Source organism: Protopterus annectens, chromosome 2.part0 (assembly GCF_019279795.1).
Source record: "Protopterus annectens isolate FY-2018-M chromosome 2.part0, PAN1.0, whole genome shotgun sequence".
Classification (NCBI taxonomy): Eukaryota; Metazoa; Chordata; order Ceratodontiformes; family Protopteridae; genus Protopterus; species Protopterus annectens.
In genome coordinates, this window is record NC_056728.1 from 412,974,969 (window position 1) to 413,000,258 (window position 25,290).

The 25,290-nt window shown below is 39.6% G+C and overlaps 1 protein-coding gene across 2 annotated transcripts in view; it reads left to right on the forward strand.

The window, feature by feature from the left end:
* Positions 1-25,290, forward strand: part of NMRK1 (nicotinamide riboside kinase 1) — a 785,964-nt gene that overhangs the window by 197,997 nt on the left and 562,677 nt on the right. For both annotated transcript variants that reach the window (XM_044060845.1, XM_044060846.1), the window contains exon 3: positions 14,716-14,785. In XM_044060845.1, coding sequence (XP_043916780.1) covers positions 14,757-14,785 — 29 coding nt within the window. In that variant the 5' untranslated portion in view covers positions 14,716-14,756. The remainder of the gene's footprint in view (positions 1-14,715; positions 14,786-25,290) is intronic.

Below are 25,290 nucleotides of genomic sequence, written 5' to 3' on the forward strand. Positions count from 1 at the left end.
TCTTTTGCTTTGAGTTCTCAGGGCAAGCCTGTGTCTAAGCAAACTATTTCTAAGTGGATTGGGTTTTGCATTTCATTTTGTTATTCCCATCATGGCAAGGAGATTCCAGCTGGGATTAGGCCTCATTCCACTAGGGCTACTGCCACTTCAACAGCATTTCTAAGGGGGGTGGCAACTAAGGATATTTTGGAGGCAGCTACTTGGAGTTCAGTGCATACTTTCTCTAAGCATTACCATCTTCCTCTCTACTCTAAATCTAGGGCTGGTTTTGCCACAGCTATTTTGCAAGGCATGTTGACAGCTCCTGCTTCCTTATAATTTGCCAGCCTCCCTTAACTCTGCTTTGGGATTCTACCCAATGGTTAGGACTGCAGCAATGTGGAATGAAGAACATAGTACAGTTTTGTACCTACCATAAATGTAGATGTTCGAGGATCCACATTGCTGCAGTCCAATTTACCTCCCTCCTTCCCCTCTGTGTTTAGGGGTGGTGGTGTGGGTTAGGATATACTCTTGTACATTTGTATATATTGTATATATGTCTGGTGCAGGGTTTTTTGGTTTGTTGTTTTGGGCCTTGTCTTTTTAGGGTCTTCTGACATCTGGGGCAAGAAAAGACTGAGGATATGACGTCGGTCATGCGCATTAGTACCCTGACGTCCTGACATCAGTCTAATGCGCCTTGACCGACGTCAGCCATATACTTTGGTATTCGGGCCGACTGGACAGCGGACTACCCCAATGGTTAGGACTGCAGCAATGTGGATCCTCGAACATCTACATTTATGGTAGGTACAAAACTGTACTTTTATGCTAGTGGTATTAAAGTAAAAGAAATACTTTTTCTTGACTGTACTGCATCTGGGATATATACTGTAAAACAAGATAAAGGCTGGATATATGCTGTGATCATGAGCTGCTAGACAAAACATGCATTGATCATATTATTTATGTATTAAAATGTAATAAATTACTTGTTTTTTGTACAGGTGGAAGTAGAGAGAAATGTTATCAATTTATAATGCATTGCATGGGACATGGGAGATGTTTGGGCAACACCTCCTCCCAATATCACACAAGGTAGTTTAGTGTTATTTATTCCCCTTTTATATAAATGGCATTTTGCTCTAGTGTAGTGGGGCTCACTTATATATGGCATATCCATCTACTGTATACTGTAGTTGGGTCATACATTAAATGGATTAAATGAACTAAATGAATGCAGTATACCATGACTTCAACAATGATCTGATGCCTCTAGGAAGTATTAGGATACTGCCCTGTGACCAGTGGGATGCCATTGGAGTAGCTATTGGCTGAGTGTTGTTTGTTGTTCACTGCCAGCATTAGCCTCTTGTGTGTGGGCAGTATAAGGAGGATATGAAGATGGGAACAGTGACAGGTAATAGACGGCAGAAGCATCAGAGGTTACTGGAAGTGCTGGTAAATAGTACAGGAGAAAGAACTGTTATTCGGTGTTAAGAAATGTAAGGCAATACAGTTTGGGAGAAAGCACATTGAGAGGAGGGATGCTGGCTGTTGGATAGGTTCCTGTGTTTTTTTGGAGTAAGAAGTGGTACTAGGGATGGTTAAAGTGTTAAATATAAATTATTCTAACTAACATGATAAAGTATTTCTCAGAGCTGGTTAAATGATGTGGGTTTTGTTTGAGGCACTGAATAATGGAATCATATGTGGTTCCAGTATTCTGCAAGAGCATTTATGAGTTTCTCCAGTAATATATAGTGTGAAGGATGTAAATAATTACATTAGACTGTTAAGAGGTGCATGGTAGTGAGTAACCAAAATGACACAGGGGATTAGAGGAATTGGAAACTGAGATTAGGCTTCCATCCTCGATTCCCTGTATTCTTTGGGAAAAGTGATAAGGAAAGGGTATTCTCTCAACATTCAAAAATGATTAAAAAAGAGCATGAGAGAAATCCTAAAGAGAAAGATTACTGGAAATGAAGAATGGCCCAGAGTTATTCTTTTGATGGCAGTAGATTTATGTGAAATAACAGGAAGTACTACTTAATGTAAAGTGTTGGATATACCAACAGTACATTTCCATGAGAGATTTAAGGTTGTACCAAAATGGAGAGCTTCAAAATGGAAAAGAGCAAGGCCACGTATAAAGTGTAGTAAGAGAGAGGGGACAGCTGCTCATGCTATTTTTTGGCAAAATGTATGGACTAAATAGCAAAACATCCTTTTGTCAGCAATTTTTTATGTTCAGATGTAGCATTTCAAAAACTAAAACAAATGCAGTTATATGAAGAAAGCTGGCACTTTCAGAATAGTCTTTGCTTTTCATGTTGGGAGGATCTTATAACATTTGTTATACTAGTTAATACATCATCATTATATTCCAGAGGAGATGCATAGTGATGCCATTCTATTAGTCCATAGTAGTTATATTCATTTCAATTCAGATTTTGATAAGCCTGTTTGTACCCCATTTGATAGTTTGTCATGGATATGATGCTGTGTTCCTTAACTTTTCTTTGTCCTTTGTTATACATTCCAGAGTAAAACAGTTTTGGGTTGTGTAGCCCTATTTGAAAAAAAAAAAGAATATGGTGCACTTGTCTGAAACAAAAATACAATTCTACAACAGCTGTAGTGAGACTATTTTAAAGATCCAATCTTAAATCTAAGAACTTGAAAAAAGAAGCAATTTTTGCAAGGTCTAGTAAGAAGAGCAGCAGAATCTTCATAGTGGCATCTTACACACTGTGGTGCCAGGGCTGATGCCAAGCTAAGAAAAACTGATTAAAACATGCTATACATTTTTTCCTCATTTTTTTCTAATTTCATATTAGTAGCACATGTGGTTTGCAAAATATGTGAAACTTTTTGACCTTTTCTCCTATAAATGTAAAGATATGAAAGGAAGGGGAAAGCAGTAATCTTCTGTTTCAAATGTAAATTATAACATCTTGTCATAAAATATAATCACAGTCCACTTCAAAGAAATAGCTGACTAAAACTTTGAAAAGAACCCAGACATTAAAATGCAGATATGTATATGTTGAGATCCTGTATATTGGCAGTCTGTATTGCTTTGGTCTGATGTAGTTAAGCCCATTGCCGGTTTACAGGAAAACCAAGTGGAAGAACTTTTGATTTTACTGTGGGAATACAAAACACCCGAAATAAGTTGATGTAATGTTTCTGCAGATGAAAATGGTGTAATGATTTCTTAGAAAGTATTGCAGCCGGTCTTTTGTTATGCCTTATTTTTGCTTGGAAGAAATTGGTGGCACATTTGTGAAAAGATATAGACTCTGTCTGTGTGCATTTTTAATATTTTTCTAACTTAGAGTAGTTATTATTCATTAGTAAGATATAGCTAAACCATTTTGTTATCTGTAGTTCAAATTCTTCTTGTCATACTCTGCTGTGAACTTACCTATTTTGATATTCCCTGTGCACGTTCTCATTCCTCTGGATGTTTAATCTGTAACTGCACTGTCTGCCTAAGTGGTTATGTAATTTAATTTATTTACTATTAAGCCCTTGTGCCTGGTCTTTTTATATATGTTATTGCTATTTATTATCTCCTCAGAAGGTTATCATTAACCACTGTAGGTTAACAAGATGTGGCCCCTGTCTTCACTTAGTTTGTCTAGTCCTACTACCAGTGAAAATATTAAATATTAATGCATACAACTGCATATTGACTTAATTAATAACAGTATAATTAATCATAATTAATAATAAAATAAGTGTAATTAATAATTAAAAACAGCAAGTAAGTGGAGGTCCCTTAACATTACAGGGTGATAGTACTACCCCCTCCAAGAAGAAAGTTGTGTGGAATTGGAAAATTCTGTCAGCCTTCCCTGGAAATTGTTTGTATGTTTGTCTGTGAAAATGATAACTTTTGTGAAAGGCAATCACCTTTTGTAAGAAGCACTGGAATATGCTGTGGTTCACAGGGAAAGTAGTGAAATAGGGAACTGAGGTGGTAGGTCACAGACTTGGCTCTGAAGGTGCTGAAGGGTGGATGTTGAAAGCTCATATCCAGGACACCAGTGCATATTCTGTTTATGCCGTTTGGCCCACAAAGCATTTGTTGAATAGATTATTGAGTTAAGATTTGTATGCATTTATTTCTCCATTTTGACATGTTGGGTGTCTGTGGTGTAAGTCATGAGAGCATCTGGTAACATCTAGGACAATTTATTCATGTTAGTGACGTTCATGCTATCAGTCTTTAATATTTTAGATAGTATTAGGGGATTCAAACCCCAGCCATGTCACTGCTCATCCCATATTTAATTGGTAGTGGTGGGATGCAAATTCCATTCATTCCAACACTCTTCTCTCTCTCTCTCATTCACACGCAAACACTCTCTAACATCATACAGCTACATACCCTTTTATACAGTCTCACATAGACTCGCACCTGCACTCATCATAAATTAAAACCTTACACTTACAAATCTGCAACATACATCTTTCTCAAACTAGGCAGACTAAGCAAACACTACCAAACCACCCCAACTAAACTACTGCTACTGTTAAAAAAAAACATACTTTTACAAAGGGGCAAGCTGCTAACTCCGCGTATGCACCACTGCGACACAGGATGATAAACCCTGAGCCACACAAACTCAGGATCCTTGCATGTTGACTCCTACATCAAACTGAACAAGCCTGTGTTTGATAAAACACAGCAAACTGCTAATTGATGAGCCTCAACTTGCCAAACACATTAACAATATCCATGAGGCCCACCCATATCTGACATACAAGCAGTTAGTGCTAGGTCTGCTTCACAATGGACTGTACTATATGAATGTCCCATTTGCAAATGGAGATGCATGACAAAATACAGTACTGCATGAATGTCTCATTTGTAAGTACATTTTATAAGATATTGTCTGAATGACCAAAACTCACCAAATCTAAACCACCTAAATGTAACAGTCATACTACATTAAAATGTGAAAAACTACTTTCCTAAAGGGAAGACGATATAACGAACTTAACATACACAAATTTCAAATATTTTTATCTGAGGAGTTGTGCCTGACATCTCACAGCTTATGGGAGATTGCATTTTGCCGTTTATGATTAGCTGTAGGGTCTCTGTATCTCAGGGTAGAGAGAAACCTCCCCTTGCCATTACCCTCTCTAAATTAGACAACAAAGTAAAATGATGAACCACTTGCAGAGTCTCCTACAGAGATTACAGTGCTGTTAAAAATGCATGGAAACACACACATATGGTTGCTTTCTACACCTTGCAGTAATGTCTGTCTCCTCCCATGTAATACCTTCTGCTGACATGTGGTATTGTACTTAATGTCTGAACTAATTGTGCTTGTGCATTGCATACACTTTTTGCACAAAACTGTATTTATTCTTAGCTTGGTTTCTGAACTGAGCTACCTTTGGCATTTCTTTTCTGGCAGTATTGCTTTGCACAATGCAGCAATGTAACACACATCTCTACACCATAGAGCAATTTCTCTTGAGTTATATGGTTGTGTATTTTGTCACTATGCAATGTTTACTGAATATATGTCACTATGTTACCAGTTACTGTTATTTCTGCAGCACAAAATGTTTACATTATTACTAGGCATTGCTATTCTGTAATGAGACTAAGCTTCTCTTTTTACAGGTTGGATGGGACTAGAATATAGTAGTATCTGTTGTCAGTATGTTGTTAACCTACTTGCATTCACAACCTATGTATGTACAGGAGACTTTCAGCAAAGTAGAAAGGAATGTTCTCTGTGTGTGTGTGTGTGTGTGTGTGTGTGTGTGTGTGTGTGTGTGTGTGTGTGTGTGTGTGTGTGTGTGTGTGTGTGTATTGATATGGATATACTAGCTTAATTGGGGCAAACTTGATGTGAGGTACTGAGGTAGAGTTCACGGGATTATGGGTAGGGGAGGAGTCAGAGCCCTAGAACCAAAGAGCTTCAGAATCAGTGCTGCGGTCGGATCTGACAACCCATAGTTGAACTGGAGGAAAATCAGACAATATGGATCTGTTGTTATGGTAAGTACTTAACTTTCGTTTTTAGTTCTTAACCATTTTATATAATATTTAACTGGCAGATTAGAATATTTTAAGTCTGATGTTTTGCCTTTGTTATATTCTTGCTCTGAGATAATTTTTTAACCAGGTTAATTTTGCCCGATAGTTATTAATTTGTTTCTTAGATTTTTACTGCAATTTCAAAGGCAAGTCCTTCGGGTAAAATTATCAATGTGACAATTGATTTATAAGCTTTGAGTCGGCTTTAGAGTTTAAAAATATGTTGAAATAGCAGCATAGCAAAAAAAAAAATATATATATATATATATATATATATATATATATGTGTGTATATATATATATATATATATATATATATATATATATATATATATATATATATATATATAGTGATCAAAGTTGCACAGTGTTGCCTAGCGGTAATTAAGTATTGCAGTAGCTGCAAATTAGTGTTCATCAAATTAGTCTGGACATGCCAAGCTCAGAAATGCATGTGGGAGGCTCATCAATGTTGAAAGTAGCATAAGCCATACAAAGAAGTGGATAGCATAAATGCAGGTCACATGATCTAGGCCCAGTGCTATGCAAATAGAGCACCTGCATTGATATATATCCACACACTCAACTTTGCACTACGTCCTTGTAGATCAGACACAGACAAGATCCCATATGATAAATGGGAAAAACAAAATTGCTAAGAAAGTAAGAAAGGAGGAACAGCAAGCAGAGGAACACTCAATAGGACCAGAGGAAGGGAAAGGGGGTAGATAGAAGGGTACTTTTTTTTTTTTTTTTGCAGGACAAGTATCCATTTTTTAAAGAGGAAGGTGATATGGGTGAGAAGGAAGGCATGAGGATGGTAGTAGGAGAAGACAGACATAAATAACAGACAGTGGAGGTTGCTGGCACATATGGGAGAACCACAAAGGAGAGATGCAGACAGACAGCCAGATGGAGGACATTTGGTGATGGGGAGGATTGGACTACAAACTGATGAAGGGAGTAACATAAGAGAAAGGGGAACACCATAAAAGGGAAAGGGGTAGAGTAAGGACCACCTTCCAAGTTGCACAGTGTTGAGCCCAGCCAGAAGTCAGTCATCTGCATGTTTGCCTTCAAGGCTGGGCCCAGCTGTTTGCGACCTGGTAGTCAGGACCATACACTATGCAACTATTCCAGTTGCATCAAGTAGTGCTCCTTGATACCGCTTGGGGTGTCTGGCCACTGGTCCCCCACAGCCATCCCCAGACTTCCACATATTGCCAGGTGACCCAGTGGGACTTCCCATTGAAACTCCCTTTGGGGAGCCTACATACTTCCACCAGAGAATCTCTGTGTCAGTTATGCATAGCATCAGTGAACCATCAAAGTAATCCCCACAGGATAAACTTCATCACTCTGTAGAGAGAGAGAGACTACCCTAGAAACTACTGAAGACCCATCAAGTGGTAAAGAGGCCCCCATCAGACCAATAATTGAGTACAATGCTCCCTTTTGCATGTACCTCACCAGACACCTGCAACAGTTGGCGAGACCACAGAAGTTTCACACCAAGAAATTACAGGGTACACAAAACAAGTCGTACGAGGAAAGGTTGAAAGCTCTATCATTGTATTGTGTCTCCTACAGATTGCTGAGGGGTGACCTGTGTCTGGCTTATGGGTCAGTCTCTGACCCAACCCTGATGGAAATGCTACACATTCATAAAACAAACTGCACAAAGGTCACTCACTCCAGGGATCTGAACCTAGCATCTGACATGAATAGATCATGCTGGAGACTGCTACTTCTCTGGAACAAGTTTCCAGTTCATGTGAAACAAAGCCCCTCCCTGACCCTCTTCATACGCAACCTACATCAATGGATGGGTGACTGCAAATTCACTCTTGTGGTGGCACCCATATCCCTCCTGGACAGAGGAAGTCAGTATTAACTACCATAGAACCTTAGCTCTGGGAACTTCACTCACCCAACCACTGACAGTTGGGGCAACTCAAGATGAAAATAGCTGGGATTGTAAGGGTTCTAGGGCCATTAGCCTAGTAACCTTCTATGAACGTAAGACAGGCTTGAAAGTGTAGTTGTGTTAATTGTTCTTTTCAAAGTAACAACTTTAGTTCAATGTTCAAGTGTGAGAAGTCTGAACCCTGTGATTAATAGGTGTTACTTGGGTTGAGATGGTTTGTGTTGCATTCACACTTTAAATACCGTAGCTATTATTTAAGTCTTCGATGTTAATCTTCTTTCCCCAAGTCTGACTTGTCTAAACAAAACAATGTATATGATGCAAAAATGTTATAACAAAACACCCGAAGAAACATGCACTTTTACAGAAATTACATTGTAGAAAAAATGCAGAATCAAATACTGACAGAAAGTAAGATGAATTATGAACATATTTATTTTATTTCTTTGTGGCATTGAGTTTTATTTCAGGGAAACACATTTGCATCTGAAAACTAAGCTTGAAAGCCCTGCCTTTGTTCAGACTCCAAGCTATACTGTTTATCTAATGTGTGATGCTGGCAATCTTCAATGGATAACGCAGATTTAATTGCATTGTTTAAGAACCACTGTTTTCTTAATGGCTCTGCAGTTGGGATAAGTGACCTAACTTAATTATTTTGCCATGCATAGTAGCCTTTGTGATGTAACAGATGAGACATATGCAGGAAAGAAAAGCAAACATAATTTTTAAATTATTTTTTTCTGTATGTAAGTGTTCAGTGTTGGATTACTGGGAAGGAAAATCACTTTTTGGAAGGAAAAGCTTTACTTTGGGGGGAGTTCTCCTTTAAGCTGCTGAGAAGCTTGAACATTAAAAAAATGGCTGCCAAAGATGAAGTAAAATAAAATAAATAAATAAAGCTGTGTGTATGCGTGTGAGCGTGTTCGCATCAGTGCATGAGAGAAGCTGAGAGTGAGAGGCAGCAATAACTGCAATAGGCAGGGAGCTTTTAATAAGTAAATGTTATAAAAATCTTAATCTCTGGCATTATTGACTTTAAAACAATCATGTTTGAAAGAAGCAGCATTTAGCACTAAAATCGTAAACAGTAAGGGGGAATGAAGAATCGTAATGCAATACATTCTTTTTAGAGACATCTGACAAATCCCTATATGTTCACTCAGCAAAGTGCGTGTTAAGTGCATATATACATACATTTGTGTGTGCGTCTGACTCTCTTATGCTTCTGAATGTTTGTGTGTGCATGTTTGTTTCTAGTTATTTGTCTGTGAGTTTGTCTGTCTGTATGTGCTTCTGAGTATGTGTGTGTGGACATTAAATATTTCCATTAGTTATATTTTGGATGCAAAATACTTCTTCCAATGGCAAATACATTTAGTATAGCAAATTTGAAACATTAGGCTGGGGAACTATTTTACATCAGCAATATATAAAAATATATATTAATAAAAATGAATAAATGCAAACCAGTTTAACTGATAGCTCATTCTCCTTGTCTTTTTTCCCGGTTAGGGGTCACCACAGTGGAACTCCGGTTCGCTAATGATTAGCAGTGGATTTTTATAGTGCCGAGTTGCCAGCCCTATGCCCAACCTTCAAAGAAGGACCACCCATTCATGCATGCACCTACCTGCATGTCTTTAGACGTCACTCGACCACGGGGAGGACATGATAGCCCATTCTCCAAATGCAATAAATCCCTCTTGGATGTGTGTTATTGTGGAAATAACACCCTTCCACAAGTGTAGAGGCCTTGGGATTGTGTTATTACCACAGTAATATCCACACCTTGTTAGGCATTATTGCTTGCATAAAATAGCCAAATTTGCAGCAAACCTACCAAACAGAAAATATCTCTACACTGTATTACAAAAGTTATCATAGCAAGAACTGTAAAGCATTATTCTCACACAACTCCTTACCATACATAATATTTTTAACAAACGAGTAAAATGCACATCAGTTTGCAGCCTTCTGCAAAATAGATAATCCTGAATGACCACTAACATCACAGCATCAAAACCAGTGAGTTATTGTAAAATCAAATAATAGCTACATTGCTTATATGATTTTACATTCCATACCCTTGAATATTAGATCTAATTGTAGCCATCGCCTTTTTTCAAAATAAACTTATGACTCATCTAGCTGCTTCTTGGATTTGTTTTTGCACACTGCTGTGGCATGTCAGCAGTAGCATACACAGTGTTTGCCACTGCACCATTATTACTTTTCCAGATTTCACTTTCACTCCCTTGTCCTCCTCGTACCACTGCTACCACTGCTTATCTTAACATACCATATATCCCATCCGTATGCCTGACCTTCCACTGCTAATTGTACTTACCCTTACTATTTTAACACGCCATGTATCCACCTACATACTTCCCTCCTCTCGCCTGTAGAATCCTGTTATTTTACTGCTTTCTATGCTTGCGTTTCAAACTGTGGAATCTTATTATTTTACATAATACCCCTTTTCATCTTCCAGCATCTTGCCCTACATACTGATACTGTCCACCCTACAGTCAATCAATACCTTCAGTCAACAAAATGTGATACACATAAATTGACCTTTACTGATGTTACAAGACAGTATTTCTAGAAAATGACTGAACGGTATTATGTTAGTACAATTCTTAGATGTAATTTTGCTAATGTTATCTATTTATGAACCTGTTATTTGATGTAGCTGAGCACCTCATTTCTAGACCCTCGTTTATATGAGGCTTTTGCATCTCTGTCTTCTTTTAGCTAAGCTAAGACTGTGTATGAGAAGTACAATAATAATTTTCTCTGCATCTCTTGCCAACTATATACTGGTGTATTGTACTTTCTGTATTATCTTATGTAATCCTGAGTAGTGCTTTTCTCCCAGGCCTTCACTGAAATCAAATTTAGCAGACGAGTGTGGGTAAACAATTATAAAAAGTAAATAAATAAATAACTGATGAATAATGTTAAGAAGTTGATAGAGTAATGCTGTGTGCCGCAGAAAGAATTGTAGAGAATGTGATGCTGATGTGTCATTTTGCAGTTGCTTTTGGGATTCACAGGACTCAGACATATTTAGGGAGGTATGCAGTGATAAATTGAAAAAAACATAGTTGAATATTTTGGAAAATGAGTACAGGCAGGATTCAGTGGCATTTCTGAGCAATAAATTTATATGTGCATGGTAGCTAGTATGGTCCCCATTGTATTCCACACACTATTCTAAAAAGACTAGTAATGACATACCGCAGTGGTGCAGCAGTACACAGCCAGACAGACTTGGACAGTCTGTCTGTGATGCCACTGTCATAGTGCTATGCTTTCTCCTCTTTTACAGCTGTCACAGTATTAATTTATATGTGTAACAAGAGAAGGCCAGTCCTTGACAGGTGTGAGGTTACCTGCTGGCCATCCCAGCACAGGACTAGCATGTGCATGTAAGTGTTGTCCATGAAGATGTATAAACATTTTATTCCACAGGGCAATCTTTTTTTTTTCTTTTTTTACAGACTTCAATTAAGTTACCACTTAAGACATAGGCACACATGCATTAATAGAAAAGAAAACAAATCATATTAACATTTTTTCCATTTGTACACATTATGCATTAAATGTTTTCTTTTTTTATAACAACTGGCTTTCAGCCCAACATTACATAAATTGCTCAATCCCTACCTTCTCTTAAACCTCACTCCTCCTCCTGAACATTATTCTCCTTGTATTGTTCTGACAAATTCCATTTATTTCTACGTAATTTGTTCCTTACCTTTTCTAAAGAGCCCTCATCCATTCCTTTTATCCCTTTTAAAATGTGCAGTACTTCAAATCCATGGGGAATCTTGTCCGAGTAGTGAGATGTAGTACGTACTAATGCAGCACCCAGTTGATTTCTGTGTCTTCAACCTGGCACAAGGTGCAGTGAACACAAGTCTTTCAGAGTAGCCACACAGTAAAACATGCATAGATTGGAGACATTCTATGCCTGTGATGAGGATGATACCTCTGCCTCCCATTTTGTTGTGAGCATAGTGACATCCATCCCACACTCTGTCTTGTCACATGTAGCAGAACACATACTAATATTACAAAGACTGTCGCATATCACCAATGTGCTGTGCGCCGGTATATGATGCATGGATTGTTTGTCATTACCCATCATGATCCTGACAAAGGCATAGTAGTACTATAGATATAGCTGTGATATACTAGGATTGGTGCACTAAAGGATAACCCACAAACTAATACACATTTCAGGGACAGAGCTTCAATTAGTGTGCCTCATTTTGCATGCCTGTGTATAAGAGAGACTTGTATCTCATTATTTTTGATGTTTTTCAGTGTTGGTGTTATTGCCTGTCTACATTACATGATACATGTGCTGTTGTGGGCTGTGTGTGTGGTCTTTCTCCTTTTTTTTTTATTTGTCCTTTTTTTCTGTGATGCACTGTGATGGCACATTGGGTCATAATGTAGTGTTGGGCACATGCGGCATACAGGACATGTGTATTTCTAAAATATGTACATGTGTGCACATGTACATTTGTGCCCAGCATGACCACTTGAAGTAAACCACTTGTGTTAGATGTATGTTAATGTTATTTGCTCTTCATATGAAAAGTTATCTGAAACAAGACATGCTACACTTTTTAATGTTGTTAAAAGTGAAGTTTTGCTAAGCACATAATGCATTGTTGTAATTTTGTAATTGCTCTTATTTGTGTCTTTGTTCACATAATATGTGGTCTGTGAGCCTTGTATATACATACCAGTATATGCATTCATATGCAGAAAATTTACTGTTTGCAATATTATGATTTTACATGCAGGTTTTCCTGCACTACATACAAGGGCCTTAGGAACCTTCCTTGCTTTGCAGTGAAGAAAATGTACCATGGTATCATATTCTCCTCTGAACTGGTTATATTAGGAGCTTAAATATAGGCAGTATCCCTTTCCATCTAACTAAAAGCACTTTGCTGTTGGATGACTTTGGTTTGCAAGGCTCAGTACTCTGACTCATGCACCAGACATTATGTATGCTGCACTGCTGCTTTGCATACCAGTGACACAATTAAGTTTCTCCCAGTAAGTCTACCATGACAGCTAGTGTGCATGGTTGAGTCACTGTATTTGTATACTGAGCTGTTCTTTCATTTACTTATTCCTATGCACTGGCTGTATGCAGTGTGGAGAGTGTCTTTGAACCCTGCCATTTGTAAACTTATTTAGAACTGGAAGACTTGTACTATTAAGTGTGTGGGTTGTGTGAGGAAATATTGTGCTGTACATAATGGACAAGAGGCATTTCCCCCACCAGTTGTTCATATGAGCATGACCCCATTCTCAACTGTGACCATACTGAATGTCACAGTGTTTCATACAGGGACAAACAGAAAGGCAGTGCCTTAAATACTAGAAAGATTCTTGGCTGGAGCAAGCACAGGAAAGATTTGCCACATAAAGCTACTGAATGAATTATGGAGTTAATGTATTTTGCCAACCTGTTTCGGCAGTTCTTTTGACACTTCTTATTATCATTAAGGTTCAAACTTAATTTTACAACTTAAGTACATTTCTTTCTAAAGATCAGCGATATTTGACCTATGGGTAATGATATCGTATGCCAGTATATAACATTTTAATATAAGGTTAGCTTTTAAATGTTTACTTTTCAACATTTATCTAAGCATAATTGGTTGAATGCCATGTAGGATATATGTATATCTAAAATGGGTGTATATTAAATCACTGAACGCTTAAAAAAGCGGACGGTGATTAATCGACCCAATGTAAGCGAAAGCTTACAATGTCGAAGTGTTAGAACAGCGATTTTTTTCCAAGGGAAAAAAATTGCTGTTCCAACAAAATAAATAAATAAATAAATTAAGCTCAAACATTACATTCATTGGGGGGTACTAGGCTAACTACCCTTGTGGGCCATTTCAAGCTTAGTGAATTACCCCATGTGAGAATTAAACCCTGCACCTTGTATTTGTAAGGTAAACACTTTAACCATTATGCCATCCTCCCACCCATGCCCCCCACACCCTGCCTACTTACATATACCAACTCCGAGACCACAGTACAGTGCCGAAAATGGCAAAGTACCAAAGCGGCCAAGCAAATTCTTTCCCAGGGAAAGAATTTGCTTAACAGCCACTTAGATATTTTCCATTTTCAGCCTTTTCAGTTCGACCAAGACGCATTCGAAAGAATGCGTCTTCGGTCTTCTAATACAGACCCTCTAAAATATGTGCATGTGTGCACATGCACATTTGTGCCACACATGACCTCTTGCAGTGAACCACTTGTGTTAGATATCTGTTAATGTTATTTGCTCTTCATGTGAAAAGTTATTTGAAACGAGACCGTGCATTTTTTTTGTGTTGTCAGTTATGCATTTTGCTAAGCACGTAATGCATTGTTGCAATTTTTTAAGCTCTCTTATTTGTGTTTCTGTTCAGACATACACATACACAGTGCATTGACTGGGTTTTCTGCTGGATTACTGTTGCTTTTGCAGTTCCTTTCAGGTCACATTATGAAGAAGCCAAGACAGTTTTACAGAAAGATAATTGGTAGTTTGCTGTTATCAGTTGTCTTCCATACATGATGTAGCTCATGTTTTACTGTAGATATTGAATACATTCGAGTTAAAGGGCTTGAAACTGTACTTCCTTTTGAAAAAAAATGAGCAAAAGTTACCTCGTGCTTCATTTCATTTATTGCACAGGTTAGGAGCACCAGAGCAGCCATTCTTGGAACCAAGGCAAAATGAAGACTTTAATCATTGGGATTGGAGGGTAAGTTAAGGACGAGGCTACATGAGGTTTGCTGTGTAAGGGTAGAATGAAAAAAAATGCTTGAATTTAACTATCTCTTCAGCTAATAAATGTTTAATGCTGTTAAAGTTAACTTGTTTCTTGTCAACTAATAAATGTGTTAATGCTGTCAAAGTTTTATGCTTTTCTAAATTAATTTAACTTTCTTATTTCAGTTCATTGTTAGAGTTGGTATCTTAGGAGACTTTGCCAGGAATACTTGTAGAATTTAAAACTGATATGTGAATCTCAACCTAATCAATAGTATCCAGTTTGCATAATTTATACACTTTAGGTTATCTTTTTCTGTTTAGTGACTGAATTTATCATTTAGATGCTTACTTTTCTGTTCTGCAGGTAGACTTGTAAATGCCATTCATTGTCTTAGCCAAACAGTACATCAGTTTCTTTAAACCAAACTTCATTCTTCACTGCAGAACTACATTAATACGAGCTAATGAGTGGTGTGAATACAGCATATAAAACATGCACCAGAAGAATAAAATGGATTTTCTACTTTTTGAGTTTCTGTGAGGAGCTGATGTCAGTTATACATATCACACATATTTTGAAATCAGGGCTTCTAAATTAGCAGTTGAAACTGGAGTAATTTTAAGTACCAATGTAAAACACACTTCATTTTTAATGTCCCTTGATCACAAAATACAGTTATCAGTGTGCTATGGTTTTCAGCAGTTGATGTTCATTTTTGTTTTTTAAGTACTGTATAGTTTTTGTTAGTATAATTAACCAGAAATATTAAAAGTAGGTACTGTATTGTACTAACACACTATACGTCAGAAATCCGTATAGTTGAAACAGGTATGCATGGCCTGATCTCCCATTATCCTTTGCTGATTTTTAAAGCTCATACTCTTTTATGTTTAGTAATGAAATGTGATGTATAGTGTGTCTTGTTGGTTTCTCGTTGAGATCTTTTTTATGTATTAGTAGTATGCTTTTCTAGTAAAGACATTATGTGTCACTTTTCTCATGATGCCTAGTTCCGATATAAACGTCTGATGAGGTTTTCTGTGAAGCTTTTGCTGGGGGGCTCAAACATTTTAAGATATTTCTCATGAAGTCTGCATGTAGAATCTGCCATACAAGTTACATTTCTGATTTCTGAGAGCATTTGAAAGTGAGCACAATAATTACCCCTTAAGTATTAGCAGTACTAGGTGATGTAGAAGTAATTCACTGTCCCCATTTTTACTGACCATCACCTTCCCAGTACAGGGTAATGTCATTTTTCTTTCTGAATTGAGATCGACACTTATCTTTGTATTGTATTTGTTTTATGGGCTTCTACATCACAACTCTATGATTTTGTAATTTTCATTCCTGAAATACCAGCTGCTGTCTTTTAATCACATTCAGAGTTTCTGATTATCCACGCTCTCTTTCCTCGGTTTCTGTCTCTTTTGATTGCTCGCTTTGTTATAAACCTGTATAGTGCCATGAAAGATGTATTTTCTTATCTATTTAGTCTACATTAAGGCACTGAAATGGGACAGTCCTTATAGTCACTCCTGTATCAACCTTTAATTACTAGTACATACTTACATTAAGTGGCTTTAACCACCACTAGCTGTTCTTTAATCCTTGTATATTGCACCATGTTATCTTAGGGTGGCACAGTGGTTGCCATTGTCACTGCACAGCAAGATGTTCTCTGGTTCATTTCTTGGCTGGGGTGCCTTCTGAGCAGAGTCTGCATGTCCTCCCTGTGTTCATGTGGGTTTCCTCTGGGTGTTCCAGTTTCCTCCCACATTCCAAAGGCATGCAGTGGGTGGACTGGACATTCTAAATTGGCCATAGGTGTGTGTGTGTGTGTGTGTGTGTGTGTGTGTGTGTGTGTGTGTGTGTGTGTGTGTGTGTGTGTGTGTGTGTGTGTGGAAGAGCTACTGTAGCAGGTCTAGCCACCTGGCGATGTACACCTTGGCTGTAGATTATTGCCACAGTAAAAGTGACACTCCGACCCCATGTGCAGAAAATGTGAAAAGGATTTGTGGATGGGTGGATTTAACCATGTTATCTGTTGTTGTCTCTTCTGTCGATTCCTCAAGAGATGGGTCTTTGTATTCATCCTTGGATTTTACTGTGTCCACTCTAGACTTTTGGATCCCTAGCTCATCTTCCTCCCCTTAACCATAATAGCCTCCTTTCCCCAACATTACCTCAGATCTCATTTGCCACTCTTCGAGTACAGATGTGGTTCCTCAGTCAGGCTTGCCTCAGCTAAGTTCTGTTACACAATTTATATCTTTCTTTGCTTAATTAGTATTTTTTTTTTGTAGTACCTCTTTCACCTGTTTTTCCCCTTACAAAAAAAAAAAAATCTGCTCCTTCTTATTTTCATCTTTTCACTTCTTTGGCACCCTTTTCTTTTGCTCCCTTATAGTAGTCTAGTAGTGTGTACTATTACTGTTGTTGTTTTTGTTTTCACAGGATTATTATTTTTTGGCATTTAGGTGTATTGCTTTCATTCGTGTCCAGTAAGCCTTCTGGGTTTAAAATTGTATGGCCTGTGGCCACAAAATTCCAAATTAAGATGCCCAACTGAAATGCATATACTGTTTGAGCAGTGCCCACCATGATGAAGACTGCGTTGGGCCAGTGGGCTGTTCTTGAACAGCTCTTCAAGTTTGTGCTTAAGGAATTTCTCCCAGCCTCTGCGGGAAAACCATGCAAGGGAATGTCTGTGTTATCTGCAAAAAAGCCTTTAGACAGACAGAAATTGAGAAGAGTGGAGACAAGCCCAGGGAAGAAGGCAAGGATCACAGGAAGCTCTCCCACCAACTGTTCCCCCTCATTGGTGACTTCTCTGGCTGCATCACCAAAACATCCGATAGTCATTAGATCGCAGACTCTTCCCTTGCCGGAGTATAGATTTTCTCCAGAGCCATTCTCCTCCTCCTCCCCTTTCTTGCGAGAGACCTGTTTACAGATCCTCTAGACCTCCCTCCACCCCTTCTTCCACCAGATCAGTCTGGTCCACCAGGAGCCTGATAGCAGATATGGATAGGATGAAAAAATTCCTCAGGATCCCTCTGACCCATGAGCTTTGGCTCTTCACACCTACCTATGGTGGCCTCTACCACAATCTACCTTCTCGTTTTAGGTATTTTGTATCTGAGGTTCTCCCAGGGACTGTCCTGTTTGGACCTGAAGTCGTGGTCAGCTTCCACTCTGGTAACATCTCTGATCCAACAGATTCCTAGTGTCTCAGGTCTGGAAAGATCATTGAGCTGAATTATCGGTGCCAGTTCTGGGGGTTGGGGATTGACTCTGAAGTTGTTGGAGCCTTCCTTTACTCTTGGAACCTCGGTGCTTGATAGCTCAGCTTTGATGTTAGCCTCTGAGCAGAGTAGGATCTGTTCCTGGGACCAGCTCAGTTTGGAAGCTTTGGCTTCTGCTGGAGCAGTGTTGGATTCCCCTCTGCTTCTGCTTCCAAAGCAGTAGAAAGAGGTGTCTCCATTTCTGGTGAGTGGACTTCCCTTAGTTTCTTTGCTCTGCCCGTCCCCCAGCAAAAAGCATTTAGTCCTGTTCCTGCTCCTCCTCCTATCCCATTGAGACAGCCGGTTCCCCTGAGCCTCATGACAGTCCACATTCAGGATCCCGCTCAGTTTTCTGAGTCCTGTTCAGAGTATCCCTCCGCAGAGGCCCCTCGGAATCATATGTGCAAGAGGAGGCATGTTGACTCCACCCAGGAGTTTCTCACTAAAGACATGAATTTCAATGATGAGGAAGCCCCCCCCCCCCCGATCACCTGAAGACATCTCATTTGAGGATTTGGGGAAATCCTCAAACTCTTGAAAAATAAATGTGATTGGTCCTCCAAAGTCCCATCCAAAGAGGAATCAGTGTTTCGTGAAGTCCTCAGATCTGGCTTATCTACTTCTTGGGTGGTTTCCCCACCCACCCACCCCCAGCCGATGAGATGGAGTTAATATCTTTGCGAGCATGGAAGGAAGTAGATGCGGCTGAATCTATTCCCTGGAAATTTGATACATTTCTTGTGGCACCAAAGGATTACCAGCATTGGAGCAAGAGCCCAGTAGTGTATGCCATGGTAGTAGTGGCAGCAACCAAAAAAGAGCTGGCCCAAGAAAGCTCATCTGTCCATCCCCTAACAGGGAGTCTAGGGTTTTGGACAGGTTTTGAAAGCAAATTTATTCTTCACCTCCTTTCACTCTGAAGGTGCTGAATTATCTGGCACACATGACAAGATTTCAGAGAGATTTGACTAAGAAACTTTCTAAATCTCTCTCAGGTTACATGTCTGCGGAGGAAAAGAAAACTGTGGGCTCACAGCTGGCCATCCTACAATCCCTATAAAATGCTTCCATGCACCTGATGTCTGATACAACTGAGGGCATTTTGAGAGCTGCTGGCACAGGCATTAACATAATGTGACATGCCTGGATGAACCTCTGTCCCTTTGCAGAGCCTATCATGATGCCCTTTGTCAGTTCCTCTTTTGATGGTTCTACCCTTTTTGGACCAAAAATCAAAGACATGCTCTAAAGAAGTGATCAAGACAGGAAAACCCTTTTTGCTGTAGGCATACTGTTCTCTACACCCAGAGGTCCTTCTGTAGAATCCAGAAGGAGAGGAGGGGCTAATAAGCTGTGGTTCCAGAAGTCCCAAGGGTTTTCCCCAGAAACACCTGGAGATAGACCCCAACCCTGGGGCAGAGGATGGAATTCTAATAGCGGACATATCCCACAAAGCAGAGGGGGCCCCACAAAATCAAGGCTTCATGCGTTCTTTCTCCAAGAGACCTTATCAATATCTGCACTCAGAGGGCCCGACATCCATCACCAAAAATATTTTGGTGCAGAGGATCATAACCAGAGGCTATTCCATTCCCTTTCTTTACTTCCCTTTTTCAATAAAGAAATCCCCCAATGTGCCAACCTCAAAGGAAGCCAGCTGCTGTAGAAATAAAAAAGCTGCTAGACAAGTGAGTAATCCAAAAGGTCCCCCTAGACCAACACAGGTCCGGAATTTGCTCAAGGTTCTTTATTGTGCCAAAGAAGAACAGGGACCTCAGGCCAATTTTGGACCTCAGTCATCTAAACCAGTATGTCAGACACATGAAGTTCTAGATGATCATGGTACAGTCCATCCCTCTCACCTGTTGAGGAAGGATGTTTGGATGTTCTTGATAGATCTTCAAGATGCATCGTATTAGACTATAATGGACAGGTGGCCCAGAAGGTTTCTCCACTTAAGGCTAGAAGCCAGTCATTTTCAGTTCAGAACCCTGCCCTTTGGTCTCACCACAGCCTCTCAGGTGTTCATCAAGTGTATTGCAGTTGTCGTAGCTCACCTCAGACTGCAAGGGTTCTGAGTGTTCCCATATCTAGATGGCTGGCTCATTTCCACTCCTACCAGGTCTCTTCTCATTCAGGCCAGGGACTACCTTCTCCATCTTTGCTTCCAGTCGTGGAATCACAATAAATCTGGACAAAGCTCACTTTCTTCTGATTCAGATGTTGGAATTCATAGGTGTCAATCTAGATACAACAACCAGGATAGCAAAGCTGCAAGACTGCAGATTGTCCAGCCTACAAAGCCAGGCACTAAGTGCTCTGTCCTGTCCGATGTCAGCAGCCAGCTTCGTTCTCCAGCTTTTGGGATCAATGGAGGCCTCCATCACCCTTGTCCCTCTGGCTAGATATTACATGTGGGTTCTACAGTGGACACTTGCAGTACAATGGCCCATCATGTAGCAACTCATGAGTTTTTGGATTTATCTGACAAGCATTTGTAGGAGACACATAACATGGTGAATTCAGTCTCCCGAGGTATTTCAGGGTCATCCATTTCTATCTTCCCTCCAAGGCCACTATGACCACAGACACTTCCCAGCTAGGGTGCGGGGCATTATATGGGGAAGTCGGTCTAAGGCATGTGGTCTCCAGCAGAGGCCAGTCTCCACATCAGTGTTCTAGAAATGAGGGCAGTTCTCCTAGCATTGGAATCCATCCAGGGTGTCCTTTCTCTAGGGATGATTTCTGTCCTAACAGACAACATGTCAGTCATCTGGTACATCACCAAACAAGCGGGAACATGTTTCTATCTGTTATGCCGAGAAGTGATGCATGTCAGTTGTCGATATCTTCCAGTTGCATTCTGGTAGTAATGCATATACTGGGAAAGTCCGGTGTTCTGGTGGACAGGGTTGAGCTACCCTCCTACCTCACAAGTGGTCTCTCACTCCTACAGTGGCAAAACAAATTTTTGTAAATGGGGCCAGCCATGCTGCAATGTTTTTGCGTCGCCCCTTAACAAGAACAGCAGGTTCTTTGCCCTGAGCGCCCTGGTTAGGGATTCACTGAGGGATGCTCCAATGCACATTTGACCCACCCCCCAGTCATATCGATGCCTTTCCCACTACTCCTCTGATGCCAAAGTTTCTGTACAAATCATCAGAGAAGAAGATCACAGTCACCCTCGTTGCCTTGTTCTGGTCTCTTCATGTGTGATTTCCCTTTCTCTGCCCCCATTTGATTCCCCCTGGTACTGGATCCCAATCCAGAACTTCTCTCTCACCCTTCTGGCATGCCTCATCTGGACATTCAGGCACTCAAGTTAACCATTTAGTTTCATCACCTCCACTGATGGCTACTCAGTCCAGGCTGTCTTCCCCAGTAATTCACATTCTTACTTCTTCCCAGAGACCACCTACCAGGGGAATTTACATAAGTAAATGGAAGAGATTTTCTATTTGGGCATCCCAAAGGTTCCTGGATCATTTGCAGTTCCTCTCCCTGCAGTCTTTGATTTCCTGGCATTCATTTTCCAGGCTGGGGCAGTTATTCTACCATTAAGGTCCAGTTAGCTGCTGTTCCCAATTTTCATAGCAGAGAAAAGCATGTGACTTTAGCTCCTCGTAGAATTATCAAAGCTTTCATGAAGGGCACCTTCCTTCTTCTACTTCCAATAACTTCAGCATTGAGCATATCAGAGCTACAGGCCCTATACTGAAAGCTATTTTACATCATTTTCCAGAAAGATAGGGTGCCCCTCAGAACCCATCCATCCTCTGTCCCCAGAGTAGCTTCTGAGGCCTCACTGAACCAATGGATTAATTTCCCAGTTTTCTTTCTTAATTTTTCCAGTAAAAGGAAATATATGCTACAGTTGCTGAATGTACATTGCCAACTTCATTTCTGCCTCCATCGTATCAAATCCTTCAGGAAGACAAATATTTGTCTCTTTTTTTCTAAAGCTAAGATGGGCCAAAGTGTTTCCAAAGTTTCCTTAGCTAGATGGTATTAGACTATATTCCTCTCTCTATAAAGAAAAAGGCTTGACCCTGCCCAAACCACTCAGGGCTCATTGAGCTACGTCGGTTTCAGCTTCCTCAGCCTTCTTTTCCAGGGTGTCAGTTGACATTTGTGTGGCAGTCATTTAATCCAATGTTTACACATTTACTTCTTATACGCTGGATTTGATCTCCAGGAACAGGGCAGTCTTTGGTTGAGCTGTTCCTGTGGAATATCCTTCCATGAGACCACCCCATAGTTTAAGTAGCTGGGGACTCTGTCCCATCTGTTGAAGAACAAATAGAAAGGACAACGTATAATAGATTTGTGTTGTCTGCTTCTGGCCTTCCTCAGCTTCCCACCCTCCTTCCCCCTTCCATTCTATAGATGATAATTCCCTTAGTTTGTGGTGTGACAGTATGATCTGCCCCTTGAGTAATGTCTTACACTGTTTCAGCTCTAGAGCAGCATCCCTTCAAGGGTCTCTGGTGTCTCAGCTTTGATATCTATCTGTGTGTTTTTGCTCTGTTTGGAGTTGCAGGCAAACTTGATCTGAAGTAATGTTGGGGGCAGAAGAGGGGTAAGGGGAGGAACCTGAGCTATGGATCCTAAAATCTAGAATGGCTGAAGTTGGATCTGAAGACTCATCCGTTCATGAAGGATGGAAGAAGGCAGCACCGATCTATGGTTATGGTAAGTACATAACATTCATATCTAGTATGATACAAGTTCTTCTGTTGTGAACCTGTACCACTGTCTGCTGTGGTTCTACCAGCCCTTCCCTCTCTTCTTCTCACCTGAGATCATAGTATTTTTCCCCACTCATGCTTTTTCAAAGATGCAGAACTCCTTCCCTTCATCCACACTTCTATATGTATTGCATGACTCAACTATCTCCTCAAAGGTCACTTGTCTGCCATATTCTCATTCTTGCCACTGAATTCCTTCCAGTGAAGTATACTTGGTGGTGAGCTGAAGTGGAGTGCTTTTCTGCTCCTTGAATCTCTTTAGATCTGTACATAGGTTTTATTTAACTGTTTGTAATTTGCATTATGCATGTCTTCTGTGTATTGTGCCATTCTTAAAAATGGGACACTTTGATTTAGCAAGCCAGCAATCATTACCAATAATAAACAGTATCTTTGTATTGTAAGCCCCTTGTTTTCCACTGTTTAATTCATATTGCTATTAGTACTGATGCCATTTTAATTCAGGGTGTTCTGCCATCCTTTCTTGAGGCAATATTTTGTTTTAAAAGTATGAAAATTGTTAATTGCTGCCAGTACTGTGAAGAGGGATATGTATGTTCCTTTTTGCATCTATAGAACATTCCCAATTTTTAGTAAAGTGCTAATTAAAATCATCAGTGAGGCAGACACCAGCTTTTTAAGCTAACAATATATCACAAATTGTTTAGCAGCTTTAGACTCTTCATTTGAGGTAGGTAAAGGGTACAAAATATTTTTGATAGTATCAAAATGTACTGTTGTTACCTGTATGAGATGGAAATAAAACCATAAATTTGACTATACAATACAGATGGCAAAGAGTTACTAATGAATTTTATGTTGTATTCCTGGGTTTGATTCCATTGGGTTCCACTTGTACATTATTCTACTCAACGTAATCACATCATCAAATAGTGCAACTGGACTGCTTCTTTAAAATGGCAGCAGTAGCTAGTATACCTACTTGGTTATCAAATGAATAAATACAAAAGGGTGATCAGATAATGACTGCCCCACATGGTCTGCACGTTCATTGTTTACTGTACAAGATGCAAATCCTGCTTAACAAATACTTCATTTTCCTACCTCTCACAAGAATCGACTATTCATCATATATTTGTCCTAAGCTTTTTAAAAATTCATTAACTATCTGTGAGCCCTGATGATATTTTCAGGAATGTTCCAGTTATCCATCTCCCTTTTTGTGAATAAATTCTTCTTTATGACTTTCCTGACCTGTCTCTTTGCTAACTTCATATTGTGCCCATTTCTTGGCATGAATTTTGTTTCTGAACATAAGTGGATTCCCCTGAGACCCTCTAAAGGTTCTACCTCTAAAGTTTCTACCTATCATGCCTGAATCTTTCAGTACTCTACATGCTGTTCCAGTCAGACTTGGTATGGCTTTATGGTGTCTGATGCAGGCTGAGTTTTTCTTTTCCTTTTTTTGTGCTTCTTTCAACATCTGTCTTCTCCCTCTCTGTAATTGTGGTCCTCAGACCTGTACAGAGTATTCTGTACTATACTTGTTGGTGTCTTTATGCTTACATAATACTGATTTCACACACACCCCACACATGTGTATACCGCCACTGCTTACCTCAGCCTTTTTATCTTCTGCAAAAATGGTCTGTACAGCTGCTGAATATCTGTGCATCATAACTATTACTGGCATGAAACACAGTCTAACATTCTGTGTGATGGCCTTCATATTTGTGATAGTTTATTCCCTTAAAATAACAGTTTCTTACTCTCATAAGCATATTAACTTAAATCACACATGCCTGGATAAATGTCATGGTCTATTCAAGCTGGCTCCCTTTCAGCTTCTGGTAGCTTTCTGTCAGTCTCTGCCACTCCTCTGTTTCTTGATCCTTGAGCCTCCAAAGAAGTGCCTTCTGTCAGAGCATTATGGTACTGTAGCTTCAGAAAAACGTGATTGCTTTGTTTTTATTTTGTGGGTTTCTTTTATTCATTAATTTTTCCTAGTTGTATGCTGCCACTAGCATTCTTCCTTGGCTCCTGTGTATGTTTTAACACTTTTCTTTTAGTTTACATGGTTCCACAATATTATTAAGCTTATTTTTATAACACTGTGGCCCTTATAAGTATTTTTCTGAAGCACATACTCATAAAATAGTTAGCTTTTTATTTGATGTGTTCGGAGTCTGACTACAAGACAAGTAGGACTATGCCTTCTGAGTAGTACAGTCTGTTTTTTTTTCTCCCAGCACCTGTAACTCAGTCCCTTGGCAGGCCTGTAAAAAGTTGTGCCATCTCACCCACTCTTTCCTGCAACTCACATGGAAGGACTCAGAGCAAGAGCTCAGCTTCTCTAATTTTTGCAGTATTTTCAAAATGTTCACAGTACATACTTAATTCAGGCTGGATTTCAGCAAACTTTACATGTAAATTTAAGTGCTCCTGTAAACAACATATATTGAGAGCAATGGCCATAGCTTATGCACTTTTTGACTCG